The 25,231-nt window shown below is 46.2% G+C and overlaps 1 protein-coding gene across 2 annotated transcripts in view; it reads left to right on the forward strand.

Annotated features, from left to right (window-relative positions):
• The window catches only part of FBXO48 (F-box protein 48), a 79,300-nt gene extending 57,115 nt beyond the window's left edge, over nucleotides 1-22,185 (forward strand). For both annotated transcript variants that reach the window (XM_086925443.1, XM_086925442.1), the window contains one exon: nucleotides 21,672-22,185. In XM_086925443.1, coding sequence (XP_086781569.1) covers nucleotides 21,672-21,833 — 162 coding nt within the window. In that variant the 3' untranslated portion in view covers nucleotides 21,834-22,185. The remainder of the gene's footprint in view (nucleotides 1-21,671) is intronic.
• Nucleotides 22,186-25,231: the final 3,046 nt, after the last annotated feature.

Below are 25,231 nucleotides of genomic sequence, written 5' to 3' on the forward strand. Positions count from 1 at the left end.
GAGGCACTGGTGGCGAGTCTCTTCTGTGTTGCCCCTCACCTTTGTGGGCGCTCTGAAACCCCTGCTGCACTCCTCCACCTGTGGGAGTCTGTCTCGCCAGAATCTCTGTGCCTCTCTGCACCGCTGCCAAGACATTGCCTTTGTCAGGTGCGGTCAACCACAGACACCTCCTCCCACTCTTGCCAACATTGCTCAGTAGCCTATCCCCGGTAAGTCTCTTGTCTCCGAGTGGTCTGGCACTTACCAGTCCTCATGGGGCACCTGTTTTTTTACAATTCTGCATTAAAGTACTTAGCAGCGGGCCGCTGTCTGGTGTTTTCCTCTCGTGCAGGTCTGCTCCACCAGTTTAGCTCCTCTCAGCTAGCTCTCTATCTGGCATGGATCCGCACACTAAAACCTCCATCTGGGAATTAGCCAGCTTTTTGTTAGTCACTGGGCAGTGTCGTGGGCGATCCGTGTCTCCCAGCAAGGATTTGGCCTGTTTTTCCCACTGTTCAGTCGCCCCCGCTGCTGAGCCAGTGTGGATCATTTCCACCCGGCCATCTTGCCTGGCCATGCCCCCGTCTTCTATTTTTTTCTGACTCTCAGTGTCATGCAAATTAAATTGTAACGGTCAAACTCTATGCACACGGTAGAAGAAAAATATGCATCAAGATCCACAAGTGAGTGAGTAAGAACCTCTCCTTTAACCAATGAATGAGGATTTTTGTTCATATGACTATACACCTTCTATCTATGTTTCTTAATGTGGGGAATCATCCTTCAACCAGGTTTCATTTAAGATTAATAAGTCAAGACTGAGAAGAATTATATTGTTGAGTCATAATTGTAGTGTCTGCTTCAATGTTTGTCTGGTATTTAAAAACATTCTGGTTAAAAAGGAAGGCGTGGGGAGAGGACTTTCATTCTTTCATGCCTTAACTTCACCCTATCTTTTGTTGCCATGTGGCAAAGACTGTCTTCTTTAAAAGCTCTCTGCATCATTTTAGGTATATACTTGTGAGAAGGGGTGTTGACTCATTGGAGTTTGTGTACATATAAAGTCATTTTCTTGAGAACTTGCATTCCTACAATTCTTGCAGCATCTGTTAAGCCACTTGTCACAGTGACATCCTGTAAAGCTTGTGTAGACATTGATCTCTGTCCAGCCCAGGCAGGCTTGTCTGTTTTATTATAAACCATACGAACAACGTGACAATATACCGGATCAGCCAGTCTATTGAAAAGAAAAGGGACTAAGAGAAACTATACTCATTATATTGGATGAGGAAGCCTCATCAACACTTTTGTTGCATGCTTCATCATAGGTTGCCTTATCCGAACCTGATATGGTGATACTATCAGGCTGGCCTCAACCTCAAGACAAGAGTAACTGGATGAACAAGGGGAAACATGTTTTGAAATGTTTTAAAAGCTATACCTGCAGTAAGTCAACCAAAAAATTGATGTCTTTTCTTCAGTTTCCAATCATGTTCCTGCAGTACTGTTCTTAAAATATATGTGGCATACACCTTAACTTTTATTTCCCCAAGTGTGTGACCAGAGAGAGTGTTCTCTTCTTCCGAGACCAGGTGGTCTGAATAATCCTTAGTTTAGGGTAAGTAGGAGCAGTGTGCAAGTGTATGTTTGTCTTCACATTTACAGTGTGTGGGCTGTATTTTCATGAGTGCCTGCCCTACGTGTTGTAATGATTAGGGCTTTGTAACTACATACATATCCTGCATGTCTAACTTGATATACAGCAGATCTAATGCTACAGTACAATATGTTCTGTTTTTACCATTTTAGTTGTTAATTCACTTTGATTTTCAATGTAAGATCTATTCCAGAGTGGAGATCCTCATCACCATGATGAACGTTCAAGACCCTTTTTAGCTAGTTTATGGACGGACATATTTTGGCAGCATTAAGAATGATAGAGACATCATTCTCTAGGCTCATTCAATAATTGTTTTATACTTAGTCCTAACCTGCAAATCCTTGAACAGAGGAATTCCTTTGGGTTTACACATAAGTAGTTTTATGTAATAATTTGGATCCTTTGTTAATCTAGTTATTCTTAACTTGACTCCCTCTCAATGAGGCTGAGGCCACCCTGATAGTATTAACTTATCAGGAAGGGATGAGGTAGCTGATACTGAGGCATCCCACAATAGCGTGGGTGAGGCTTCCTCATCCTATATAATGAGTATAGTTTCTCTTATGCCCTTTTCTTTGCAAAAGACCAGTTGATCCTGTATATTATCACATTCTGTGTGTGATTTGTTAAATTGGTTGAACCTAATTTTGATTTTGTTGTGGTACATTGTCTTGTAGCATTTCCTCCTCTCAACAGGGTGTAGGCTTCAGAGTAAATGGTTGTCCATTTTGCTCTATCATGTGCCATGTGTGAGAGCCTAAAAAGGACAATTTCAGCTCTGTGAAACAGAAATAGTACCATATGGAACTATATTTATTCCCAGCTGCTGAATTGCTTCCTAAACATAGAAGCTATAGGACTAACCAACACCAACCAAGGCTTTGGGTGGTCTCTGAAACCTCCTAGAGATGACAATGCCAAGACCATCTGTTCCATTGATGAGATTAAAGGTTCGACATGCAAAGGATGCACAGTGGCATCAACAGGAGTATGTGTTACATGGTGGATGTGGGTGATGTGATGAAGGAACAACAGGGAGGTAGGAGAGGGTGAGAGTATGGGAATACAGCTCTTTTTAACTGGTAATAGCTGACCACCAGTGGGAAAGAGTTCACTCATCAAAACATGTAGTCAAAGAAATAAAAGAAGGAATTACTAGCTGTTCCTTGTTGACTGTTGTTATTGTGACATACATCCCTCAAACGCTTCTAAAACTGAAATAAATTAAACAACATTAGCAAAATAAATAATGTTACATAAAATAAAAGTAAAGCGTCAGGATGGAAAGCTAAGTCAATGGTAAACCTGCAATATCATGACATAAAAATATAGCCATGAAAAGGGAAAAAACAAGGAGGAAAACAAGGGTATAAGTATCAACTGCATCTCGTGGGTCTAGATTAAAGTGAAGGAAGAAAATACATATAAGGAGATGATAACATAAAATAAGAAAACGTGAAATATAACAGAGAAAAGAGTGAACATGCTATCTGTATCTCAAAGAAGGAAGTATGAAATAGAGAAAAAGTAAGCCGTACACTAGAGCGCCAAAGCACTGTCATATTATCTTAACCACAGATGCTGGTAGGAAACCTGAAACTAAGGGCATGATTCACGAAGGCACTTACGTGTATTGAAGTTACAAGTGCTGAGTATCCGCATTCGTAGTAGAATCTCCACACTCTTTGCAGGGTCTCTGCACTCGGGGTGGAATCTTCACCCGGCACACTGCAGAGAGTGTGCCGTGTGGATATTCCACTCTAAGTGTGCAGATTCCGCTATGAGTGCGAAGACTCCACATTTGTAACTTTGCTACACGCAAGTACCGTCGTGAATGGGGCCCAAAATTAGCAAGTAGCAGTGTAGATGCCAAAACTTACCATGCACTTATCCAGAGTAATAACATTTACTGCAGGCATGAATAATTTCTCAATAAGTCATATTTGGTAAAGTACCCCGTACTGTGCTCTGTATGTATATTGCAAGTCACTGAGGTGTGTTCCCTGACTACATATAGAGGAACAACAAACTTCTGATAGATACACCTGTCAGTGGATTCCTCACCTTGTGAATATCCCCCTTGCGTCAGCAACATTCGGAAATTCTTTTTGTAGCTTCGCGCCGACGTGGACGACGTCATAGAGGCACGGCATCCGCGCGACTCCGCTGACGTCACCGACACCATAATAGGCCCACGCTGGCGTGATGACATCAGTTCAATTTTTTTCGCGTCGTCGACGCTAACGGTTTCGGGGAATCTCTGTAGCTGTTGGTAACTTTGTTACTGTTTTCTCGATTTTCCTGCTTCTTTGTGTCTCTAGCGATGTCGACTAAGAAGACCGGGTTCAAGCCTTGTAGAGAGTGCAGCAAGATGATGTCAATCACGGACCCGCACGAGGATTGTATCTGGTGCCTCAGTTCGGACCATGATGTCGACGGCTGCTCTTCGTGTAGAAAAATGAACCCGAAGGCGCTTCGTGAGAGGGAGACCAAGCTTCTGATGGTGAAGTTGAGAGGTTGTAAAGAGAAGAAGACTTCAAGATCACGTTCGAGAAGGTCAAAGTCGAGGTCGCGGTCGAGGTCAAGATCCCGTACGACGTCGCCTTCGAAGTCTTCATCTGATCATGCTTCGAAGTCGAAGAAAAAAACCCATAAGAAACGAAGGCATGAGTCTTGACTTCACTCCGGTAAGGATTCGGACTCGAGACCGAAGTCGCCTAAGAGGAAGCATGGTAAGGATTTTATGTCTCCATCGCCGTAAGTCTTGGATCCAGAAGGTGAGGCTTCGCCTTTGGAGTCGCAAGCTCATTCACTGACTCTGCTTCCGAATCCACCTCTGGCGCAGTTCTTGGCTCGAGAGGATGAAGACGTCCCTTTGGATGAGGGTTCAGTACCTGTGGAAGAAGCGGCGAATCTGGAACCTCTAAAGAGTCAGTCTGAGAGTTCTCACTCTCCTTTCCCGGCCCCAGGTCAAGACCCTTCTGCATTTTTAAATGCTATGTATGGTGTCTTTTCCAGAGCATGATACCCATCTGGTGCACCTTCGGGTCCTATTTGGTCCTCTGGCCTTTAATTTAGGAGTTCCCGACTCCTATGCTCCAGCTCCCTTTATGCCTTTCATGCCGGCTCCGACTCCGCCTTGGCAGTACTCGGCTCCGCCGAGGTCTTCGATGACGAAACCGACGTCGCCTGCCCCGAGACAACCTCGTGAACAGCGCCCTGGGCCTACCGATTCGATCCCCACGTCGATTCTGGCTCCGTCGGAGTCGTTCACGGATCCGACGGCGCTGCTTTTGAAGGAAAGCTCTAGGAGGGATGCTCAGCGCCTCTTGGAAGAACAAAGATATAGGGAGGCTGCGGCTGAAATGGAAGAAGGTGAGCTTCAGGATGATTGTTTTGAAGATCTAGCAGAGGCTAGTGGTCTGGAGCTTTCTCCTGAATGGGAGCTGCCATCTGTATCTGATGCCCCTTCAAAGGATGTTAAGCCATACCACATAAGGAAGGCTGTAGAACTTTTGAATTTAACTTTGCCTACGGTCGAATTTAAATCGAATCTTCTGACTGAGGTTCTCCATTCCCCAAGTTCTGTAATTGAGCCATTGCTCCCTTTTAATGAGGCTTTAACTGAGCCTATTTTGGAGGTTTGGAACAAGCCTCTAACAGCTCCTGCAGTGTCTAAAAGTGTTGCAAGGAGATATAGAGTTGCACCTGGGGACCCTGAATTTTTAACGTCACATACTTTGACGGAAAGTCTTGTTATTCAGGCAGCCTGTTCTAAAAAGACTGTGGATGTATTTCCTCAAGTGCCTGGGGATAAGGAAGCCAAGAAACAGGACCAGACTGCTAAGAAGTCCTTTTCTTCAGCAAGTATGGCTTTAATGTCAACCAACGCCACTTGCCTTATGGGGAGATACATTCATGCCTTTATAGATTCGCTGTGTCTGTTGGCTCCTAAAATTCCTGATGACAACAGGAAGGATTTTGAGGAAGTGTTGACTGATGCACAGGCGGCTGCACGCCAAGTGATCCAGAGTGGGCTGGACACTGCGGATTCGGTGGCTCGCATCATGGGAACCGCTGTTGCCTCTAGGAGATCTGCCTGGCTGAAGTCATCAGACTTTTCGGCGGACGTTCAGGCCGCATTATTGGATCTGCCTTTTGACGGTGTTGGACTTTTTGGAAAAAAAGCTGGCGCAGCCTTAGAGAGATTTAAGGACAGTAGGGCCACTGCCAAATATTTGGGGCTGCAGACTAGGGGTTTGTCTACCAAAAGGTATAGAGGGTTTGGACGTTCTTCCTTTCGCCCTTACTGGCAAGGTCAACAGCAGCAGCAGCAGCAGCAGCAGCAAAATCCCCTGTACAGGTCTTACAGGGGTAAGCAAAGAGCTCGTCCTCAAGGACGTCAGGCCTCCTCCTTCTCCACCTCTTCCAACCCCCCCCCGCCATTCAGAATCATGTGGGTCCTGTAGGGGGTCGGCTTGCCTATTTTCTACGGGATTGGGAATTGGTTACATCAGATCTTTGGGTTCTCAATTTCGTAGAAAATGGGTATGCTCTTCCCTTTCGGGAATTCCCTCCAAATTACCCTCCTTGCCAAAGTCCATACATTGTTAAGAAAGGGTGCGATAGAGTTGGTTCCAGAGCAGGAAAGGGGTCAGGGATGCTACTCCCAGTATTTCCTGATACCCAAGAAGGATGGCAGGCTTCGTCCAATCCGGGATCTCAGGATCTTGAACCTTTACCTGAAACAGGAGAAGTTCAAGATGCTCACCCTTGCACAGGTTCTTCCGGCGCTGATGGAAGAAGACTGGATGGTGTCTATAGACTTGCAGGATGCATATTTTCACATCCCTATCCTGCAGTCGCACAGGAAGTATCTCTGTTTTACGGTGGGTTCACAGCACTACCAGTTTGTGGTCCTACCGTTTGGTCTTACTACTGCGCCTCGAGTTTTCACCAAGGTAATGGCTGTGGTGGCGGCGCATCTCAGAAGATCGGGGATACCGGTATTCCCGTATCTGGACGATTGGCTGACCAAAGCCGGATCTCCAGAGATAGTGCTCCATCATCTGCAAGAAACAACTCAGTTGTTACACAGGTTGGGTTTTTCGATAAATGTACCCAAATCTCACCTGGTGCCCTCCCAGCGCAACCTGTTCATAGGTGCGGTACTGGACACAACTTTGTGTCGTGCATTCCCTCCACCTCAAAGGATTCGCGACATACAGGAGTTGATTCCTTTATTTCACAATGGAGCGGTCGGTCCAGTCCTGAAGGTCCTTCGCCTGCTCGGTCTGATGGCTTCCTACATTCTATTGGTCAATCATGCACGCTGGCACATGAGGGCGCTCCAGTGGTACCTCCGCAGGCAGTGGTATCAGCACAACGGAGATCTCAGGGAGTCTATGAGGATCTCCAGAGAAACTGCAGCGGATCTGACTTGGTGGGGAGTGGAAGGCAATGTGTCTCAAGGAAAGCCTTTTCAACTGCCTCCATCGTTGGCCACAGTGATAACGGATGCATCCACTCTAGGGTGGGGTACTCATCTGGGGGATCTGGAGGTCAAGGGTCTTTAGTCTCCAGAGGAAAGGTTGCTTCACATCAACCTTCTGGAATTGCGGGCGATACGTTTGGCATTCAAGGCCTTCTTCCCTTCCCTTCGTATTCGGTCGGTTCAAGTCCTGACGGACAACACCACTGCGATGTGGTATGTCAACAAGCAGGGAGGAGTAGGGTCGCTGGTTCTCTGTAGACTGGCTCTGCGTCTCTGGTCTTGGGTTCAGGACCATCAGATTTGTCTGATGGCAAATCATCTGGCCGGAGTTCTGAACGTGCGTGCAGACAGTCTCAGTCGGCAGTTCTCGGCCGACCACGAGTGGAGGCTTCATCCGGAGGTGGTTCGTCACGTCTTTCGGACATGGGGGACTCCTCAGGTGGACCTGTTCGCCACTCGCGAGAATGCTCACTGCCCGTCATTCTGCAGCCTCCAGTATCCGATGCAGGGAGCCTTGGGGGACGCGTTTCAGTTGAGTTGGGACTCACGGCTCCTTTTCGCGTTTCCTCCCATACCCTTGATTTCTCGGGTTCTGAGGAAGATTCGCCAAGACCGGGCCCAAGTTATATTGGTCGCCCCGGATTGGCCAAGAAGAGTGTGGTACACAGATCTTCTCCACCTCTCCTCATGCCTGCCGCTCCGTCTCCCTTTCAGGGCAGATCTCCTCTCTCAGAAGGAGGGGCAGGTTCTACACCCCCACCTCCAGACCTTACACCTTCATGCCTGGAGATTGAAATGGGCAACCTGAATTCCTTTTCTCTCCAACACAATGTGGTGGATGTCATTCTTTCGGCCAGGCGTGACACCACTAAATCTATCTATTCGTACAGATGGTCTAAATTTGTCTCTTAGTGTGGAGAGAAATCTGTTGACCCTTTGAAGGCTCGTTTGTCTGATATACTACAGTGTGCTCTTTCTTTGGCGCAGCAAGGGTTTGCTGTGGCTACAGTCAAGGGTTATCTTTCAGCATTTTCGGCATTTCTCTGTTTGCCGGATCAGCCGTCTCTATTCAAATCTCCTGTGGTTTTAAGGTTTCTGAACGGTCTCACTAATAAATTCCCTCCTACTCCTTTTATTGTGCCTCAATGGGACTTAAATCTTGTCTTAACCTACTTGATGCGTTCTCCCTTTGAACCCTTGCACAAATGTCCCATGAGACTTTTGTCTTTTGAGAAGGTCTTTCTAGTCGCAATTACCTCTGCAAGGAGGGTAAGTGAGCTTCAGGCTCTTAGTTCAAAGCCCCCTTTCTTGACCATTAATGCTGAACGAATGGTTCTTAGGACCAGGGCTGCTTTTCTGCCTAAGGTGGTAACTCCCTTCTATCTAGGACAGTCTATTACCCTTCCTACCTTCTATCCTCTCCCTCACCCTTCCAAGGAGGAGGAGAGACTTCACGGTCTGGACCCTAAGAGGGCGGTGAGCTTTTATCTCGATAGGACTAAAGATTATTGTCTGGATGACCAGCTCTTTGTTGGATTTGCTGGCAGGAAGAAAGGAAGAGCGGTGCACAAGCGCACTCTTTCAAGATGGATTACTCTATGCATCAAGATCTGCTACTCCTTGGCGGGTAAGGACCCTCCAGACGGTATAAGACCTCACTCTACTAGAGCAAAGTCTTCTACATCTGCTTTGTCTAGGGGTGTTCCTGTAGAGGATATTTGTAGAGCCACGACTTGGGCCTCGCTCCACACTTTGGCGAAGCATTACTGCTTGGATGCTGAGGTGAGGAGGGACGGCCACTTTGCGCGCTCTATCCTCCAGGATTTTCTGGTATAGGAGAGTGGACACCCTCCTCCTGGAGTGGGGACTGCTGTGGGACTCTATTCACAAGGTGAGGAATCCACTGGCAGATGTATCTATCAGAAGAACAAGTTACTTACTTTCGGTAACGCTTTTTCTGGTAGTTACAGTATCTGCCTGTGAATTCATCACTGACCCACCCACCTCCCCGTTGTCCACTCTTCTATACCTGAGTTACTGTAATGTAATGTAAATATGTTTTATTGTCAAGGAAATGTTTTATTTCAATTGCTTTCCTGCATTTGCTTCACACTGTTTGTGTTATCTTGACATTTGTGTACTGTTTATACTGTGTATATATCTACTGTCATTGGTCCGTCCGTGTGCCTCGAAGGCACGGAAAAAAGGGCGAACTGATGTCATCACGCCGGCATGGGCCTATTATGGTGTCGGTGACGTCAGCGGAGTCGCGTGCGATGCCGTGCCTCTATGACGTCGTCCACGTCGGCGCAAAGCTACAAAAAGAATTTCGGAATGTAGCTGACGCAAGGGGGATATTCACAAGGTGAGGAATCCACAGGCAGATACTGTATCTACCAGAAAAAGCGTTACCGAAGGTAAGTAACTTGTTCAATTGCACACTAAAGTTGGTTGGATCAGTACCCACTTAGCGTAAATATTCCACCTGATAACGACAGCTTAATGAAGGAAAATGGATGCCTCATAAGATGCCATAAAAAGACCTGGTTCCTTAACATTTTAATTACAGATAAGCTTCACCCTCGCAGTTATAAAATCATGTATGAAAACAGGAGCACAGGGTCAAGAGGAGACAATAACCTTTCTTGATGCATTACTCTTTACTGAGATTCATATGAGATCACAAATTGGGGGATAAGGAGCTCACTGACATAAAGAGAAAAAAAGTAAGTGGAATGAATATCACAACACTCCCACAAGGACAGAAAAGGGACCGATGCAAAATGTCTACAAAATGTTATTACAGAGTATTGAATAGGGCATAATAGATACACTTTTAACATTTTGTGTGACCCTACACCCCATGGGATACACCATTACTAATTATATTCTTAAAACCGTCATTATTAGTCCAATTTCCCCCAAAACTTGAGTATTCCCAACAAATGCCTATGAGCTAGACTTTACTACAGTATTTTACAGTGCATGCTGACTTCCCATTCCGAAAGAGTGTCTTGCTGAGCAAATCTGGCACTGGAAGGGTGTTGGTGGAGTTAGAAGAAGGCATATTTGAAGCAGATTACTTGATAACAGTGCCCTTGGCTTTTAGAAAGAGAAGGATGCTGCATTCCTGGACTAGCCACCACAGGACAGAAAACTTGCAATTCAAAAGATGTGGTTTGGCACACTAAGGGGCATGTTCATTAAAATAGTGGTGCACAACACCGCAGCAAGTCACCTTGCTGTGCTGCCCTACGTCACTAGGAAAAGGCATGAAAGCTCCGTATTCCTGCATTCCTGTCCTTTCTCCCTGTGCTGGTGCTGTTTCAGTAGCCTAGCACTAACGGAGGCGCACCTTGATGGAAGGGTACCTGTTGTCAGGCTCAGTCTTCCGATGTCTTCGGGATTGTGCTGAAGATAAAGGGTTCCACCTCCTGACGTCCCCGGTGTCTGGAGATTGAATATACAGATCACCAGGATAGTCAAGCGAGGGAGGGAAAGGAAGGGGACAGCGGGAGGGAGATCTGCAATAACAATAAGTGTATTAAGTATACACTCTAAGAGGCTGCATATAGTTCAACTGACTTTCTTTCCTTTACCAATTAGCAGCAGAAAGAACACTTTCCTACCTGTAAAGGAAAATACGGGAGCCTTAAATGTAAGAAGAGATAAGGAGATACCAGGGGTTTTAGACCTACTAGAAAGAAACAAAGAACATATTGAAAACACGGAATTTGTGGCAGTATACCATTACATAAGACATCTCATCACATACCAACACGCTTCGTGTAATGTTCTTAGGTCTGCAAATCCCAAGAGAATCCCCAGTAACTCTCTCTTCTGTGTCAGAGACAAAATAAAAAGGTTGCAGAGAAAGAAAGCAGGTAGGGACAACATTAATACTTCTTATCATATCTGCATCCCAGCAAAGTTCTTCACTCAATGAACACTCTCAGTCTTTATGTGGCTGTACAAAAGTCTTCGGAATCTGGTGATAAAGGCGAGTCCTATCTTGGACCCCCCAAACCAGGTAGTGACAATCGCCCAATACACTTAGTATCGTGTTTTGACTCCACACGTCAAGTGTCTGGGATATAGGTCAGAGACCAATTCGTAGATCGCCTGTTCCGTTCCGTTTAACACAACAGAGGCACTCCCGTTATCTGGAGCAACAAAACAATACAGGTAATCAGGATTAGTCAATACGAAGAAGAAAAAACGCTCGCAAAACGTTTTCTTCCCGTCGAGCCAAGATCAACATACAGCACAGTACCCAATCCAATACGGGGTACGAAGGAGTCAGTGCAAGCCTCGTTAAGCATTTACCCCGATTCTGAAGCCTCTCCGATTGCCATGGACCACCGGCAAGAATATTCGGCAGCGTCGGTTCCTACTCGCTACCCTTTATTTCCTGGTTGTACACAGATGCGTATCACGCTGCTTACGTCCCGGGCATGATGGGGAATGTAGTTCTAACCCTAGAACTCAACAGAAGATCGGTACAAAGAGGTCAGCGTTACCGGCGCATGAACTGTGGCACCTGTGTTGTCGGCAGGATCGCCTTTGTGCAGGAAGGGGCACCTTGCTGCTCAAAAACAATCCATAGGGGCGTTTCCCTCTTTCTATATGTGATGCAGAATACACCACACATAGAGGAAACACAAGGAGAACTAAAGATATTCTCCAGTATTTGGGGTGTCTCATAGATTCACATGCCTGAATCATTCCCTGTCGTCAGAGTGGGAGCCCCACGGTACATAAAAAAGCAATAATATGCACATAATAACCAAAAAACCTTGTTAATAACCAACCAGGAAGTAAGGTAGCCCTAAGCTACAAGAGCAAAAACTTCCACTCTCATGACTATCCTAGTCATTTTGTATAGTCCAAACTGCAGCCAATCAGGCGACAGCACTCACCAGAATGTTCTCCCCAGGGGCTCAGGCTCTCAGATTTTCTACTGCACGTTGTGTGAAGGGAGTCTCCCCGAGCTCTGCTCAGTACTTCACATTTCTGACTGGATTTTTATCCTTTAGGATGTCATCTACTAAAAAATCTCTCTTCAGACCTTGTGAATTTTGTAGGAAGCTCCGGCTTTTTAAAGAAGATCCCCACAAAAAGTGCATCTACTGCCTATACCCTGATCATGAGGTGAGAGATTGTAAGATCTGCACGACCTTCCCTCAGAAGACCTTCAGAGATAGGGAAGGACGCCTACTTTAATTAAAGACCAGGATAACCCTTTATTTGAGGTGGGAAGTGTGGCTTCAGGGTCATCTGTATCCTCCAGAAAGAGGATGGCTGAAGAATATCTATCTTCTCCTGGGGCTAAGGTGTTGAGATAAGTTCAGCCCTCCAAGGGCTCTAGCTTGCCTACTACAAAAAAGGATTCTCCACCTTCTGGATCATCTTCTATTTCGCCCCCTAAAAAGACTGGAATTTCTCTGGCGTCTAAAAAGCTTCCTGAGAAGGTTTTTCCTCAGAACAAGAAGACCTCGCTGTTGACGGGCTCGTCGATGGCTCCTTCGTCGACGATTATCGTCGTCGACGCTACTTCAACGTCGACAGTCACCTTCTCATCACCAAAGCCAAAGATGATAATGTCGTCAGCCTCTTCACCCTCAACCGTGGGCTCTGTGTCAGTAAGACCTATCTCGTCGACGAAGGTAATGCCATCTATCGTCAACGCTCCGTCATGGGCGACGAAGGGAAGAACAATTCCGTTGACAAGTGTTCCGTCGACGAAGACCACCTCGACAACGGCTACATTGTCGACGAAGACCACCTCGACAACTACCCCGTTGACAGCTACCTCATCGATAAAGATTGGCTCGATGTTGACGAAGACTACCTCGTCGATGAAGACATCATCGACGAAGGATGCCTCGTCGTCGAAGCTATCGTCCGCGAAGATCTCACCGTCGACAAAGTTAAATGTCTCGTCGACACCATCTCCTTCGACGACGGCACCAGCGACGGCAAGACCGTCAACACCTCTTCTGTCAGCTTGCACTGAACTGCAAGTATGGTCCTCCACACCGTCTACAGCCTCCTTTGCCGCACTGGCTACAACAGCTTCATTACTTGAAAGACGTGGCTCATCATTGCAAACTTTATCACCACTTACATTGCCTGACCAACTGCTGGATTCTGATGACGACGAGGAGCAATCTGATGTAGACGACAGGTTCCGCAATGCGACGAGTCCGTCTGAATTGCTCTTTAAATATCAGGAAGAAGATCAAGCCGAGGAACACTTTTCTGAGCCTATGGATCAAGCTCCTACCACTATGCCCACTGCACAGATGCATTTGGCCCTTCTCAATAATTTGCAGTTCATATTAGATGATTACTATCGTCGTTTCCCTCCATCTGAGTCGGCGGGGTCTCTGCCATCAACTCCTATGCCTCAGACCTCTGCATCTTCTTTGAGATCTCCAAGACCACCTACTCCAGCGCCATCTCATCATTCTTAGGAAGCTAACACCTCGGATGAAGATAGAGAGGAAGGAGAGATGGGTGACAAATCTGTTCAGTCGGAGTGGGATGAGTACCAAATTCAGACGCCATCTCTTTCTACACAAGCTACGGCTAACTCCCCTCCAGTAGACATTAGAGGCTTCCATCGCCTGATGGAGAGAGCTACTAAAAGATTTCTAATCCCAATAGAAACAAAGAAAGATGAATGTTTTCTTTATGACTTTAATGACCAACCGCAAAGACAAGTCAAAACTATTCCCATTATTGACTTCATATGTAAGGAAGGTTTAAAAATTATGGCAACACCCAATTGTCTTCCTGCTGTCTTGCCCCGGTTAGACAAGAAGTATAAAGCACCAGACAAATCTCCTGCATGCCTTATAGGACAACGTAAGGCTGATTCGGTCGTCGCCCAAGCGGCACAAAGACAGGCCAGGAACCCCTCTTCGCCTATATCTGCTCCGCCAGATAGAGATGGCAGACGATTGGATTCCATCGGAAAAAAGGTCTGCACGATGGCAGCAACAACTGTACGTGCTGCGAACTCCCTAGCGATATTAGGGAGATATGACAGGCAAATGTGGTCCGACATCTCCCCTTACGTAGAAATGTTACCAGAACCTGCAAAGTCAGAGGCGAGGCAGATATTGCGAGAAGGTGAACTTACCTGAGCAGAGATGACCGCACAGCAGTAGATGTGTTGTCAACAGGATTCCTGCAGCTAGCGGGTTCAGCTGTGTTGAAAAGGCAGGGATGGCTGAAATCCACATCTTTTCGCCAAGAGGTCCAAACCAAAATAGTTGACATGCTATTTGATGCCGAGTTTCTTTTTGGCAAACATGTTGACGAGGCCATACAGGCTTCTCAAGGAGGACACGGAGACGGCAAGATCTTTGGGTATCCTTCAGTTTCGAAGGTCTTCCTTTCGAGGTGCTAAAGGGCGTGGAGTCTATTCCAACAGAGGAAACTATAATCAGCAGAGGTCATACCAAATCTTGCAAACTAACCAGAGATACCAGCCCTACAAGCAGCAGTCTTACAGACAGCTAGGTAACTAACACACGCAGTCAAGAAGAAAATCCTCCTACCGTGGAAGAGATTCCAATGAGAAACTATGAGACACGCCACCTGCCATCATCTCTACCCTCGCCCCAGTCAAAAGTTGGAGGAAAAATATCCCTTTTCAACAACTGGTCCGCAATTACTACAGACAAGTGGGTTTTGGATGTAGTGGTCAGGGGGCACAATTAGAATTCATCAAGGTCCCTTCAAATTCTCCTCCCAAGGGCCCACCTCCTGCTCATATCAAGGAGTTGTTCACCCAGATAAATTTCATGATATGGAAGGGAGCAATCGAAAAGGTCCCTTATTTGCAAAAAGAACAGGTTTTTACTCAAGGTTTTTCCTCATTCGGAAAAAATCGGGAGAATGGCGCCCCCTCCTCGACATACGCACCCTCAACAAATACTTGAAAAAGTTGTTCTTCCGGATGTTAACGCTTCAAGAAATCCTCAAACTTCTCTCAATGGGGGATCACATGGCAACCCTCGACCTTCAAGACGCTTATTTTCATGTGCCGATCCTCCCCAGACAGAGAAAATTCTTACAATTCAGAGTGGCTGGCAGGGATTTTCAGTTCAAAGTGTTCCCCTTTGGACTTCGGTTAGCACCCCGTGTTTTCACAAAGGTTCTAGCTCCAGTGGCGGCACACCTCCGCTTAGAGGGCATTCAAATCTTCCCATACTTGGATGATTGCCTTATCAAGGCGAGTTCTTTTGCAAAAGCAAGCGCACATGTTCAAAGATGCCTATCAATATCCAGATTACTGGGTCTCTCCATCAACTTAGAGAAATCCCATCTGATTCTTTCACAAAGGAAGTCCTTCTTGGGACACCCAAATCACTCAGGCTTTCGTCTCAAAAGAAAGACAACACAAGATCTGCAAGCTAGCTCGCATATTGCAAGAAAAAGAGTATGTTTCAGTTCGGATGTTCAAACTTTCCTAGGGATGATTTCATCCTGCATTCCTCTGGTACCCAACTGTTGTCTCAGATAGAGCCCTTTACAAGAAGAGCTCAACCTCCAATAGTTGCAGGTTTTGGGGGTCATTCGACGACATCATTCACATAACTCCTCGGATGAGAGAAGCCTTTCTCTGGTGGACTCAGTTAAAGAATTTACAGGAAGGATGTGCCTTCCTGGCGGAAGTATCACATTTCACCATCACCACGGACGCTTCTCTGGAGGGATGGGAAGCACACCTGCAGGGAATGACTGTCAACGGAAAGTGGAATATGCAACAAAAGGAGTGGCACATCAATCTCCAAGAGTTGCGAGCCATTTTCTTGGCCTTGAAATCCTTTCGAACAGTCATCCGAGGGGCCTCTGTACTAATTCGGACAGACAATACAACAAGTATGCATTACTTAAACAAACAGGGCGGTACAAAGTCAGCCCTGCTTTCTCAACAAGCCCAGGAGATCTGGGGCTGGGCATTGAGTCAGGGTATCAGCATCTCAGCTGTCCATGTTCTGGGGATCTCCAATGTTCTAGCGGATTCCCTTAGCAGATCTTCAACTTCCAATCACGAATGGGGTCTTTCAGGAGTGGGGCCACCCCAATCTGGACCTGTTTGCAACAAGTCAGAACTGCAAATGCCCACACTTTGCAAGCTGGCTTCCCCACAAGGACTCGTGCGGAATGCGCTTTCGATGAATCGACGACACCAGCGACGATGACTGATCATTTCTCATCGATGTCCACCTCATCGACGACGAGCCACCTCCCATCAACACTTCCGCCGTCAACGACGGTCCATCTCCCGTCGACCCTTCCACCGTCGACGACAGCAGCTGCTTCGACGACGACAGTATCGTCGACGATGGATTTTCCGTTGATGATGACAATGGCAACAGTAACTTCTGTGATGGCTGTTTCTGCTGGATCTGATTCACCGTCTATGTACATCTCGTCAACGCTGAAGCATAAGAGACCTACCTCTCTACAAATATTACCAGTTTTAACATAAAGGCTATTGTCTACGCTCTCGTCGTCGAGTATAGCAAGTCCAAATTTATGAAGTCATTCAAAGCCACGCAATGAGGTTTTGAGTGGCTTCATAAATCTGACTAAGAGGCTTGCGTCACGCATATACCACTTTGCCTGGTTCAAACGTGACTGAAGCTTCTCATAAATATGCCCCTTAGACTTACATTGCCACTTCATCTAGTTAGTGTCGGAAGAGAGTCTCTTGCTGCAATACTGCTCTAAACCTAGTTCAAGAAACTAGGCACATTTATGACTCTAGCCACCAAAACAGCTTTCATCTTGTTTGCAACATAGGCATTCTAACCAGGTCCTTGATTGTAGCACTGAACATTTCATTGTTTTGATGAATAAAATATATCAAAGGAAAGGAAAGTGTTGTGTAGCATTTTGGTCATGTATTGGTAAATGACTGCATTTTCTTTCAAATTACTGCCATTGATGTGCTCTTATTTCATAAAATGATTTAGATCGTATACATTTTTGTCCATCCCAATGGCTATTGTTTGCATGTACCGAAACAGCCTAGCCATGTAATATTAGGTTTTGGATACAGAAATGACCACTTCTATGACTGGTCAGACATAGGGTTACTGGAAAGACGGAGTTGGCCCTTCCTGTCTTTAGTTCAAGGTTCAAAGTGCAAATCCAGCCCTCGGCCAAGGAACAGTTAGTTGGCTTTCAGGTGTGCCAGGCAGGGCATTGATATCATTGTGGAACCCTTCCAGAAGGCACCACATCTTCCAAGCTTCTGCCCGTTCCTTTTGCTGGGGAAGCCGCCCACAGACCCTTAACTCTACTGGCTGTGGAGCACTGCAGTCCGGCTGGAGGGAGGCAGAGGGCCTCTTCTACCAGTATGCCATGTCGGAGACAGAAAACCAAGGCTTTGAAGGGAAGTGAGAGCTCACCCGCGGCTGAGAGGCAAGTGGCGGGGATGATCTCAAGGTCTGACCTTAGATGCATAGCAGACGGATACTCCAGAGCAGAGCTATAGCCGACCTGTGATCTGCGAGATACCCACAGAAGGCCTAAGGCAGAGTTCTTCAATCTGTGAGGGGGGTGCAACATAGTCTAAGGGGGGTGCGCTCTCCTCAGGAAGATCTTCCCTTTCAGAGTCTTTTACTGTCCCGAGGCGTCACAAGTTCAAATGGGAATTCTCCGGTAACTGAGGGCTGGAGGGGGTAGGGAGGGGAAATAGATAAGGCAGGACGTGTGCTTTTGTCATGTAAAGAGCTAGCAGTTCACCGTCCCAGGAGGGGGTTAATTGGTAGAGCTTGGATGCTACAGCTGCAGTGGGAGGCAGGGACTCCTCTGCTAAAAACTAAAGCAACCCCATTCCTTTGCGTTCAATTTCAGAGCAGAGGAGACTCCTTGCCTCCCACTGCAGCTGAAAGGAAGTCTTTACTTGCTTTCCGTTTTAGCAAAGGAGACATCCTGCTCCCAAAGAAGCTGAAGCATTTCATCTCTACCAGTTTAAGCCCGTTCTGGGAGGCAGCTCTTAGTAGGAAGGAGACAAAGTTTCTTTTAAATTTACACAGGCAGGCGCTGCAACACCCACAGGGCTTCAAGTTACCAATGAGCCATGTGTTTTTTAAACAGCCTGCTTGTCCTGACACCAAATATGTTTATAAATTAACATTTGTAATGTAACGTTTCTGTCTTTGTTCCATTTTATTATCAGTCATGGACCATTCAGGCAGCCCTAGAACACAATTAAAAGTGCTACTATTTATATTTGCTGTTGAAAATATGCACAGACATGTGCTAACAATACAGCTTTAGGTGACTGTTTATTTTTGTACCAACTGGGCCATCAAAATAATGAGCTGGCAACCCTAACCATAAAACTGGAAGTTTGTTGCAAGATCAGCAGATTTATTTCCTCCACCCTGATCCCTGGTTAATGCCATAATAGCAATAGTTTAACATATCTTAAACCCTACGCTGCCGTCAATAACCTGATGAGTTAGTTCAAGTGTCTGGGAATGCACCCTGCATTCAGACAACTCGCTCCTCATTTTCACCCTTCACTTTCATGCTCACCCTGCACTCATAGTGATCTCCATGCACTCACACTGATCACCCTGCACTCACAGCGATCACAATGCACTCACACTGATCACCATGCACTCAGACCATTCACCCTGCACTCATTGCGATCACAATGCACTCACACCATTCACCCGCTCATCCTGCACTCACAGTGATCACCATGCATTCACAATGATCACCATGCTCTCACACCAATCACCCGCTCACCCTGCACTCACAGTAATCACTCTGCACTCACAATGATCACCATGCACTCACCTCTATCACCATGCACTCACACCATTCACCTGCTCACCCTGAACTCACAGTAATCACTCACAATGATCACAATGCACTCACACTGATCACCAGGCACTCACACTGATCACCCGCTCACCCTGAACTCACAGTGATCCCTCTGCACTCACAATGTATTTGTGCTGTTCACCCTGAACCTCACCCTGCAGTCACACAGGCACACTACTCACCCTGCACTGAAGAAGCACTTCACTAACATGTCCCCGTTTCTGCTCAATGTGCATACTCACTCAAATAAGACCATCACTAACCATACATTCATTTGTCCCACTCTGCACTTACATCCGCACCCAAATTCATATGGTCATCTTACTCCCCTTGCAGTCACTCCTCTTATCCTTCTCTCACACTGTCGCATAACTCACCGTGCACTCACATGGGCACTCCAACCACCCACAAAGTGCAGGGGGTTAATGTGCCTGCTATAAAGAATGTGTACCATGCAGATCAAAGAACTGAGTGTTGGGAAAACTATGAGTAGCGCTATAAAAAAATGAAATGTTTGCCAGAAAGGTGCTATAGAGAGATGGGTGCATTGTTGGTGAGTGGTAGTGAGGAAATTCAGGGAGAAGGAGGAAATGGGGGCCAAAACAGACTGTTGCATCATGTGCGTCCAGTGCTAGGGCCAGCCCTGGATGGGAGTGTCAGCCACCCGAAGTTCGGGGCTAGTTGCGCCCCTGTACACAAGTATGGGCATATCATGCCCCATCAAGGTTTTCGTCCTAAATTACAAAAGGACATTTTTACATGCACTGCAATCTAGCCTTTCAGGGGTTCTCTTGATAGAGGCAGCTCTGTTTTTGCCCTGATGGCCGGGAATCATTCCTAAACAGATTCTTGTAAATACTGTTTTGTTTCATTTCTTTTTAATGTGATTGATGTGAGAGAGTCTATTACTATTTGCAGAGAAATGTTTTTGTTTCATGCAACAACCATAAAAAAGTTTATTTTAGATCAAAACGGGTCCGCACATTTGTTTGTGGTGTTATTATTAATCTAGGTTATGTAAAACAAAGCATGCTAGTAAAAAGAATTTGTGCATCATTTTATCTTGGAAAATTGTGTTTTGAGCTGCGTAATAAGCCTCTGTCATTTCACAACACCCATTCACAAACCTGAAGTTTGCTAAACACTCTTATTGTGTTAAACATTATTTGCCGAATATGGCCCTGATATGCACATGGCAGTCGATTATGTAGGGTACCAGATTCCAGAAATTTCTGTCAGGTGGTGGGGGGACCCAACATCTTAACCTAAAAAAGTTTGAAGACCTCTGGCCTAGGGTGTAGGGCAGCAGGGTAATCGTTGACTGCATCTGGGGAACAGCCACTATAGACTGCAGCTCTAAAGCACACTTAAACGCTGCAACAGATTGACTCTCTCATAAAAAGTGTATGGCATAGGGCGGCAAGAGCACTTAATGAAAGCTGCCCCTTTCATAATAGGGTGAGCCTCAGAGCACTGTGCTATGTAGACCTCTCTTCTTTTATGATGCACATTTTGACTTCCACTGTTCTCTTTCATCTACACCTCTGCCCTTCCGGTGTGTTCTCATTGACCCTTTCATTTGCTCATTTTAGTGGCACGTCCAGGGCCGGACTTCGAACCAAAACCGGCCCTGGCAAAGTGCTCGGCTGGCCCCCCTCTCGCCCAGGGGGTTGTGGGTGCCGCCGAGCTCTCTGCCAGGGCCGGTTTTCGGACGTTTTTGTTATAGGGCCGATTTTAAAAACGGCCATGTAACAAAAACGGCCCCCAGGGGCCCCAAACCGGCCCCACCCGTGCAGCGTACCGGGGATTGCCCGGTGCCAGCTATGGCCAGTCTGGCCCTTGGCACATCGCTGGTTGCCTCAAGGAAAGTCTCTCTTGAAATTCATTGCGTCTCTGAAAACTTCCAATCTGCAAGGTGTAGTCAGTCCATTCTATTGATAGCTGATCCCATCGTAAGAGGCCTGTGACGTTTGTGGAAGTCAGTCCATCTTCAAATAATAAAAGCTACCTCTAACATGAAAATAAAACCACTCAAGAGGCAGTTTACTCTCCCAGTCTTCCTGCCTTCCCCTACTTATTCTTTTCTCACCATCCATTCCATGTAGATAGAAAAGGTGATGGCATTGACAGAAAAAAATGCAAAGCCTTAAACATGCCGATGGAACGCTTCCCAGTTCGTGTATCAGGAAATTCTTCCAGTCACTAGCTCACAAAATGTAACGCATTCAGTGAAATCTTTTATAAACCGTTTATGTGCGACAGAAGCCACTTCGAAGTGCTAATATTAAAGAATGAAAGGTGCTCTTTAATAACACTGTTCCCTTCCGCACCGTGTAGATCCCTCCCTGACTAGTATATTGTGAATCACCTGGTAGTTAGTTGTTCAGTTATGGTCAACAATGGTCATTTTGCATTCTTCTGGCTCCTGTCCATTCAGAAGGGGTATTTGTGGCACACTTGTTATTTGATTCCATTGGTGTTTTTGTGTATGACAGCTGCAGTAAGTTTTGTCCTGTGATGTTTGTTGGGCTTTAAAATTCTCCAATCTGTGTATTTGCCTCAGTGCCACACTGGGGTTGAAGACTGACTGTCTTTGACATCAGTATTGACCTTCTTTGCCTTGCAGGTTTTAAATCCTATTTTTCTTTTGTTTGTTTGTCATTTTTTTGTTATCAGGTCACTCTTCTAAGGAATTATTGGAAGAGCAAAGTGAAGCATGCGTGGCTGAATGGCAAATATAGCAACATTCTTTCGTTATCTTTGCTACCGGAGAAAAGCATGTGTCCTATGGATGCAGAAACATGGGGGGAAATACTTGAAGCCGAGCTGGAAAGATAGCCCAGTGGAGCCTAATGTCAATGAAAAGAAATGTTAAATATAGACCTGAAAGTATTTAATGAAAATTGTAAATATTTTATTCTACCATATTTATTTTTAGCTTATTGTATATAAATACATTTACCATTGTCTTTTTTACTGTTGCCTAAAATGTTTTTGTTTTATTTTATGTTTTAATATGTCTTAAGATGACATTTGCTCTAAAAATTTAACTTTAGACTTGCATTAAGCACGATTTTACAATATCCGTTTTTTACAGTCTATTTTCAAACATTGTTAGAAGCAGTCATATTTGAAATACACAGTATGAGCTTTTAAATCATGGACAAAGTAAAGAAAATTGTAGTGTTTACATTTGTGTCAGTCTGCTAATTATTGTTTATTGTTCGTCAGCCTTACCAGTGGATCAGTTCATCCAATTTAAATGCATATCGCATAACTTATACCATTATGTCAGTGGAAAATCGTAAAAAGAGAGTGTAAACTTAACCCAGTGGTTGATGACGATGCCCTAAGTTTAATACTGGTTGACTGGGGTGTGAGCCCTGATCAAGCAGCAACCACAATCCTTGTCAGGGTAAGGCACAAACAAACCCCAAATTAACCTGTGCTCAACCTCTGGTAGCTTGGCAGAGAGCTGCAAGGCTTCACTTAAAGGCAATATGTAAAGCATGTGTGCCACACTTCAAACAGAAAAACTGTGAAAACACCACACAAAAAGATCCCACACCAGGTTAGACAAATGAGCAGAATTTAATTAATCAAACAAAAGCGCAAAACTCCAATCAATAAACCCAGAGTTATTGATTTAAATGGTTTTAAGAAAAATAGCTCCGAAAGGCGTAAACTGTGACTATCTGGACACGCGGGGCCGGTACAAAGTCACAAGTTCAGGGCCCGGCACAGACAACAGTGAACAGCGGCGGTCAAAACATGACGGCCGCTGGTTAGGGCGTTGCGCGCGTCTGTGAAAGAACTCTGCCAGCCCCGCTGCTATCTTTTGTTGCCGGTAATCATGGTCGCATCGGAGTCGTGTAGGATGCGGTAGGAGGGGGAAAGTGAAGTTTTGACCCCCCGGAGCTCTGCCGCTGTGTTTTTGGTCAGATTCGGCCCCGCATTGCCCTGGTGCCGATGTGTATTGGAGTGGGCTTGGGAGCCCTCCCCCACACCTCTCTCCCGCGGTGGAAGCAGGCAGCCGTGGAGCTGAGGCACGGCCGCAGGGCGGCGGCTCGCGGGCTCCTCCGAGGGAGTGTACGTGGAGAGAGTGGAGAAGGGGGGGCGACGACCCATCCAACATTTTCTATTTTTCGTCCCACGGAGCCCGAGGGAAGCATCGAGGGAGGTGCGGCGGCGAAGGAGAAGGAGACAGCAGGTGTAGCCCGCGGATTCCCCGCATCACCTGGTAGTGAAACAGCTGAGAGTGGAAGTAAGGTGGGGGCACGGGTTGGAGGCACAAAGGGTGCTGAGTCTGTGAAGCCCAAAAAGCCCATTAAGTGTTCATCTGAAAAGCGGGGGGCAAAAAGTAGAAGGCGGGGGAAGGGCCCCAGAAGCAGCACTTCCACAGAGAGTAAAGGGGGGAAGGTGGGAAAGGGGACCTGAACCATGCCCCAGAGAGAGAAAGTGAAGTGGGGGCTGAGGCTGACTCTGTGGAGGTGCACGAGGGAGTGGTTGAGGTTGACAGAGTCAGGGATAGAGCTGGCGTGAATCAGGGGTCTAAAACAAGAGGAGGGACTAAGCGCTCCAAAGCTAGTACCAGTTCCCAGAAAGGGGGCAAAGGTAAAAACAAGTGCCCACTAAGCAGTGTGACCGGTATTACACCCTCTCTGCATTCCTATTTTAAAGCATTGCCCCAGGTATTGGATATTTTTCCAGTTACAGTGGCTGTCAGTGGCACCCCCAAAGGGAACATGATCGAGTCTTCCCCCCACCTTTAAGTGAGTCTAACATTGCTCAGGAGACTGAGATCATTCACTCGGTGGACACAATGGAGGTCTCGCGGCCAGTAGTCGATCTCGGGGAAGCCAGTCATCTTGAGGAGGTCACTGAGAAAGCCAAATCGGCCAGTGGAGGCCCAACGGTTGGAGAGAAGGGGGGAGGTGGCCCAATAGAGGCGCTTTTGACAGCTATGAGGGAGGAGATAAGGAGCGGTTTCATGGTTTCAAAAATTAACCAGAATGAGTTCAGGGCGGCATGTGAAACCCTTGAGAAGAAGGTAGATGGCCTCTACGAAAGAACAGAGACCTTGGAGGGCTCGGTGGGGGCGCTAAAAGCAAGTTTGGAGTCAGCGGAGACTAAGATTCAATGCCTACGGAGAGAGGGGGATGCGATGAAGGAAAGGGTCGAGTCTTTGAAAATTACTCAAGAAGGAACAATCTCCGACTTTTGAAGATCCCAGAGGGGAAGGAGGATGGAGATATTAAGGCGTTTGTGGTGTCACTACTAAAAAATGCCCTGAATCTGGATGAAACAACGGAAGTACTAGAGAGGGATATCCAGAGGATACATAGAGATCCTTTCCGCCTCAACCCCGGGTGAGTGAAACTGAGAAAGATCCTGGTCAACTTCCTTACATACACCTTTAACCCCTTCGATGCTCATGACGGAACGGTTCCGTCATGAGGCACAGTGGAGCTGTGCTGATGACGGAACCGTTCCGTCATGACCACACCCATTGCTATTATCCCTCAGCACCGGAGGGAAATATGTGCAGCAGCGATGAGGGGTAAGGAAAAAATCCTAAACCTCGCTTTGAAGGCAAAGTCGCTAAAGGCCCCAGACTTTTCCTTTGAAGTCCGGTCTGATCTCACTAAATCCGCCTTGGAACGACAGTGGGAGCTCGGCCAAAAAATGGAGAAGTCTAGAGCTGTGGGGGCAACAGTACAGATGCGATTCCCCGCTTTCTTGAGGGTGATGTATAATAAAATGTACAACATCCGATCCCCTCTTGAGGCAGATGACTTAATAGAATCCATCAGTGAGCGAGCTAATATGTTCTTGCCTCTAGTTTGAAACTGTGATATGGAGGGGCACGATAGAAACCCAGACCTCTCAATGTATCGGGTTGGACCCCAAACTCTCTTTGAAGGTGTCTAGTGTTTTTTGAAAAAGGTTTCACAAACACATAATTAAATAAGGAAAAAAAAAAGAAAAGAGATAAGAAATAAAAAGGATCTTGTAAAAGAAAAACAAAAAAAAGGGGTAATTAATTAAACTAAAGGTTGGAAAAAAAACAAAACAAAACAAACAAAACAAAAAGGGAGGGTGGAACACAAATACACGATGAAACCAAATTTTTCACATTAGGGGGAGATCGGATTTCCTTTCCCTCTACACCTACGCTTTTTCAGGAGCCACTCAGTCCCAAATGTTTTGTTCAGCTGGCATTCTTATACAGGTTA

This window comes from Lissotriton vulgaris, chromosome 6 (assembly GCF_964263255.1).
Source record: "Lissotriton vulgaris chromosome 6, aLisVul1.2, whole genome shotgun sequence".
Lineage (NCBI taxonomy): Eukaryota > Metazoa > Chordata > Amphibia > Caudata > Salamandridae > Lissotriton > Lissotriton vulgaris.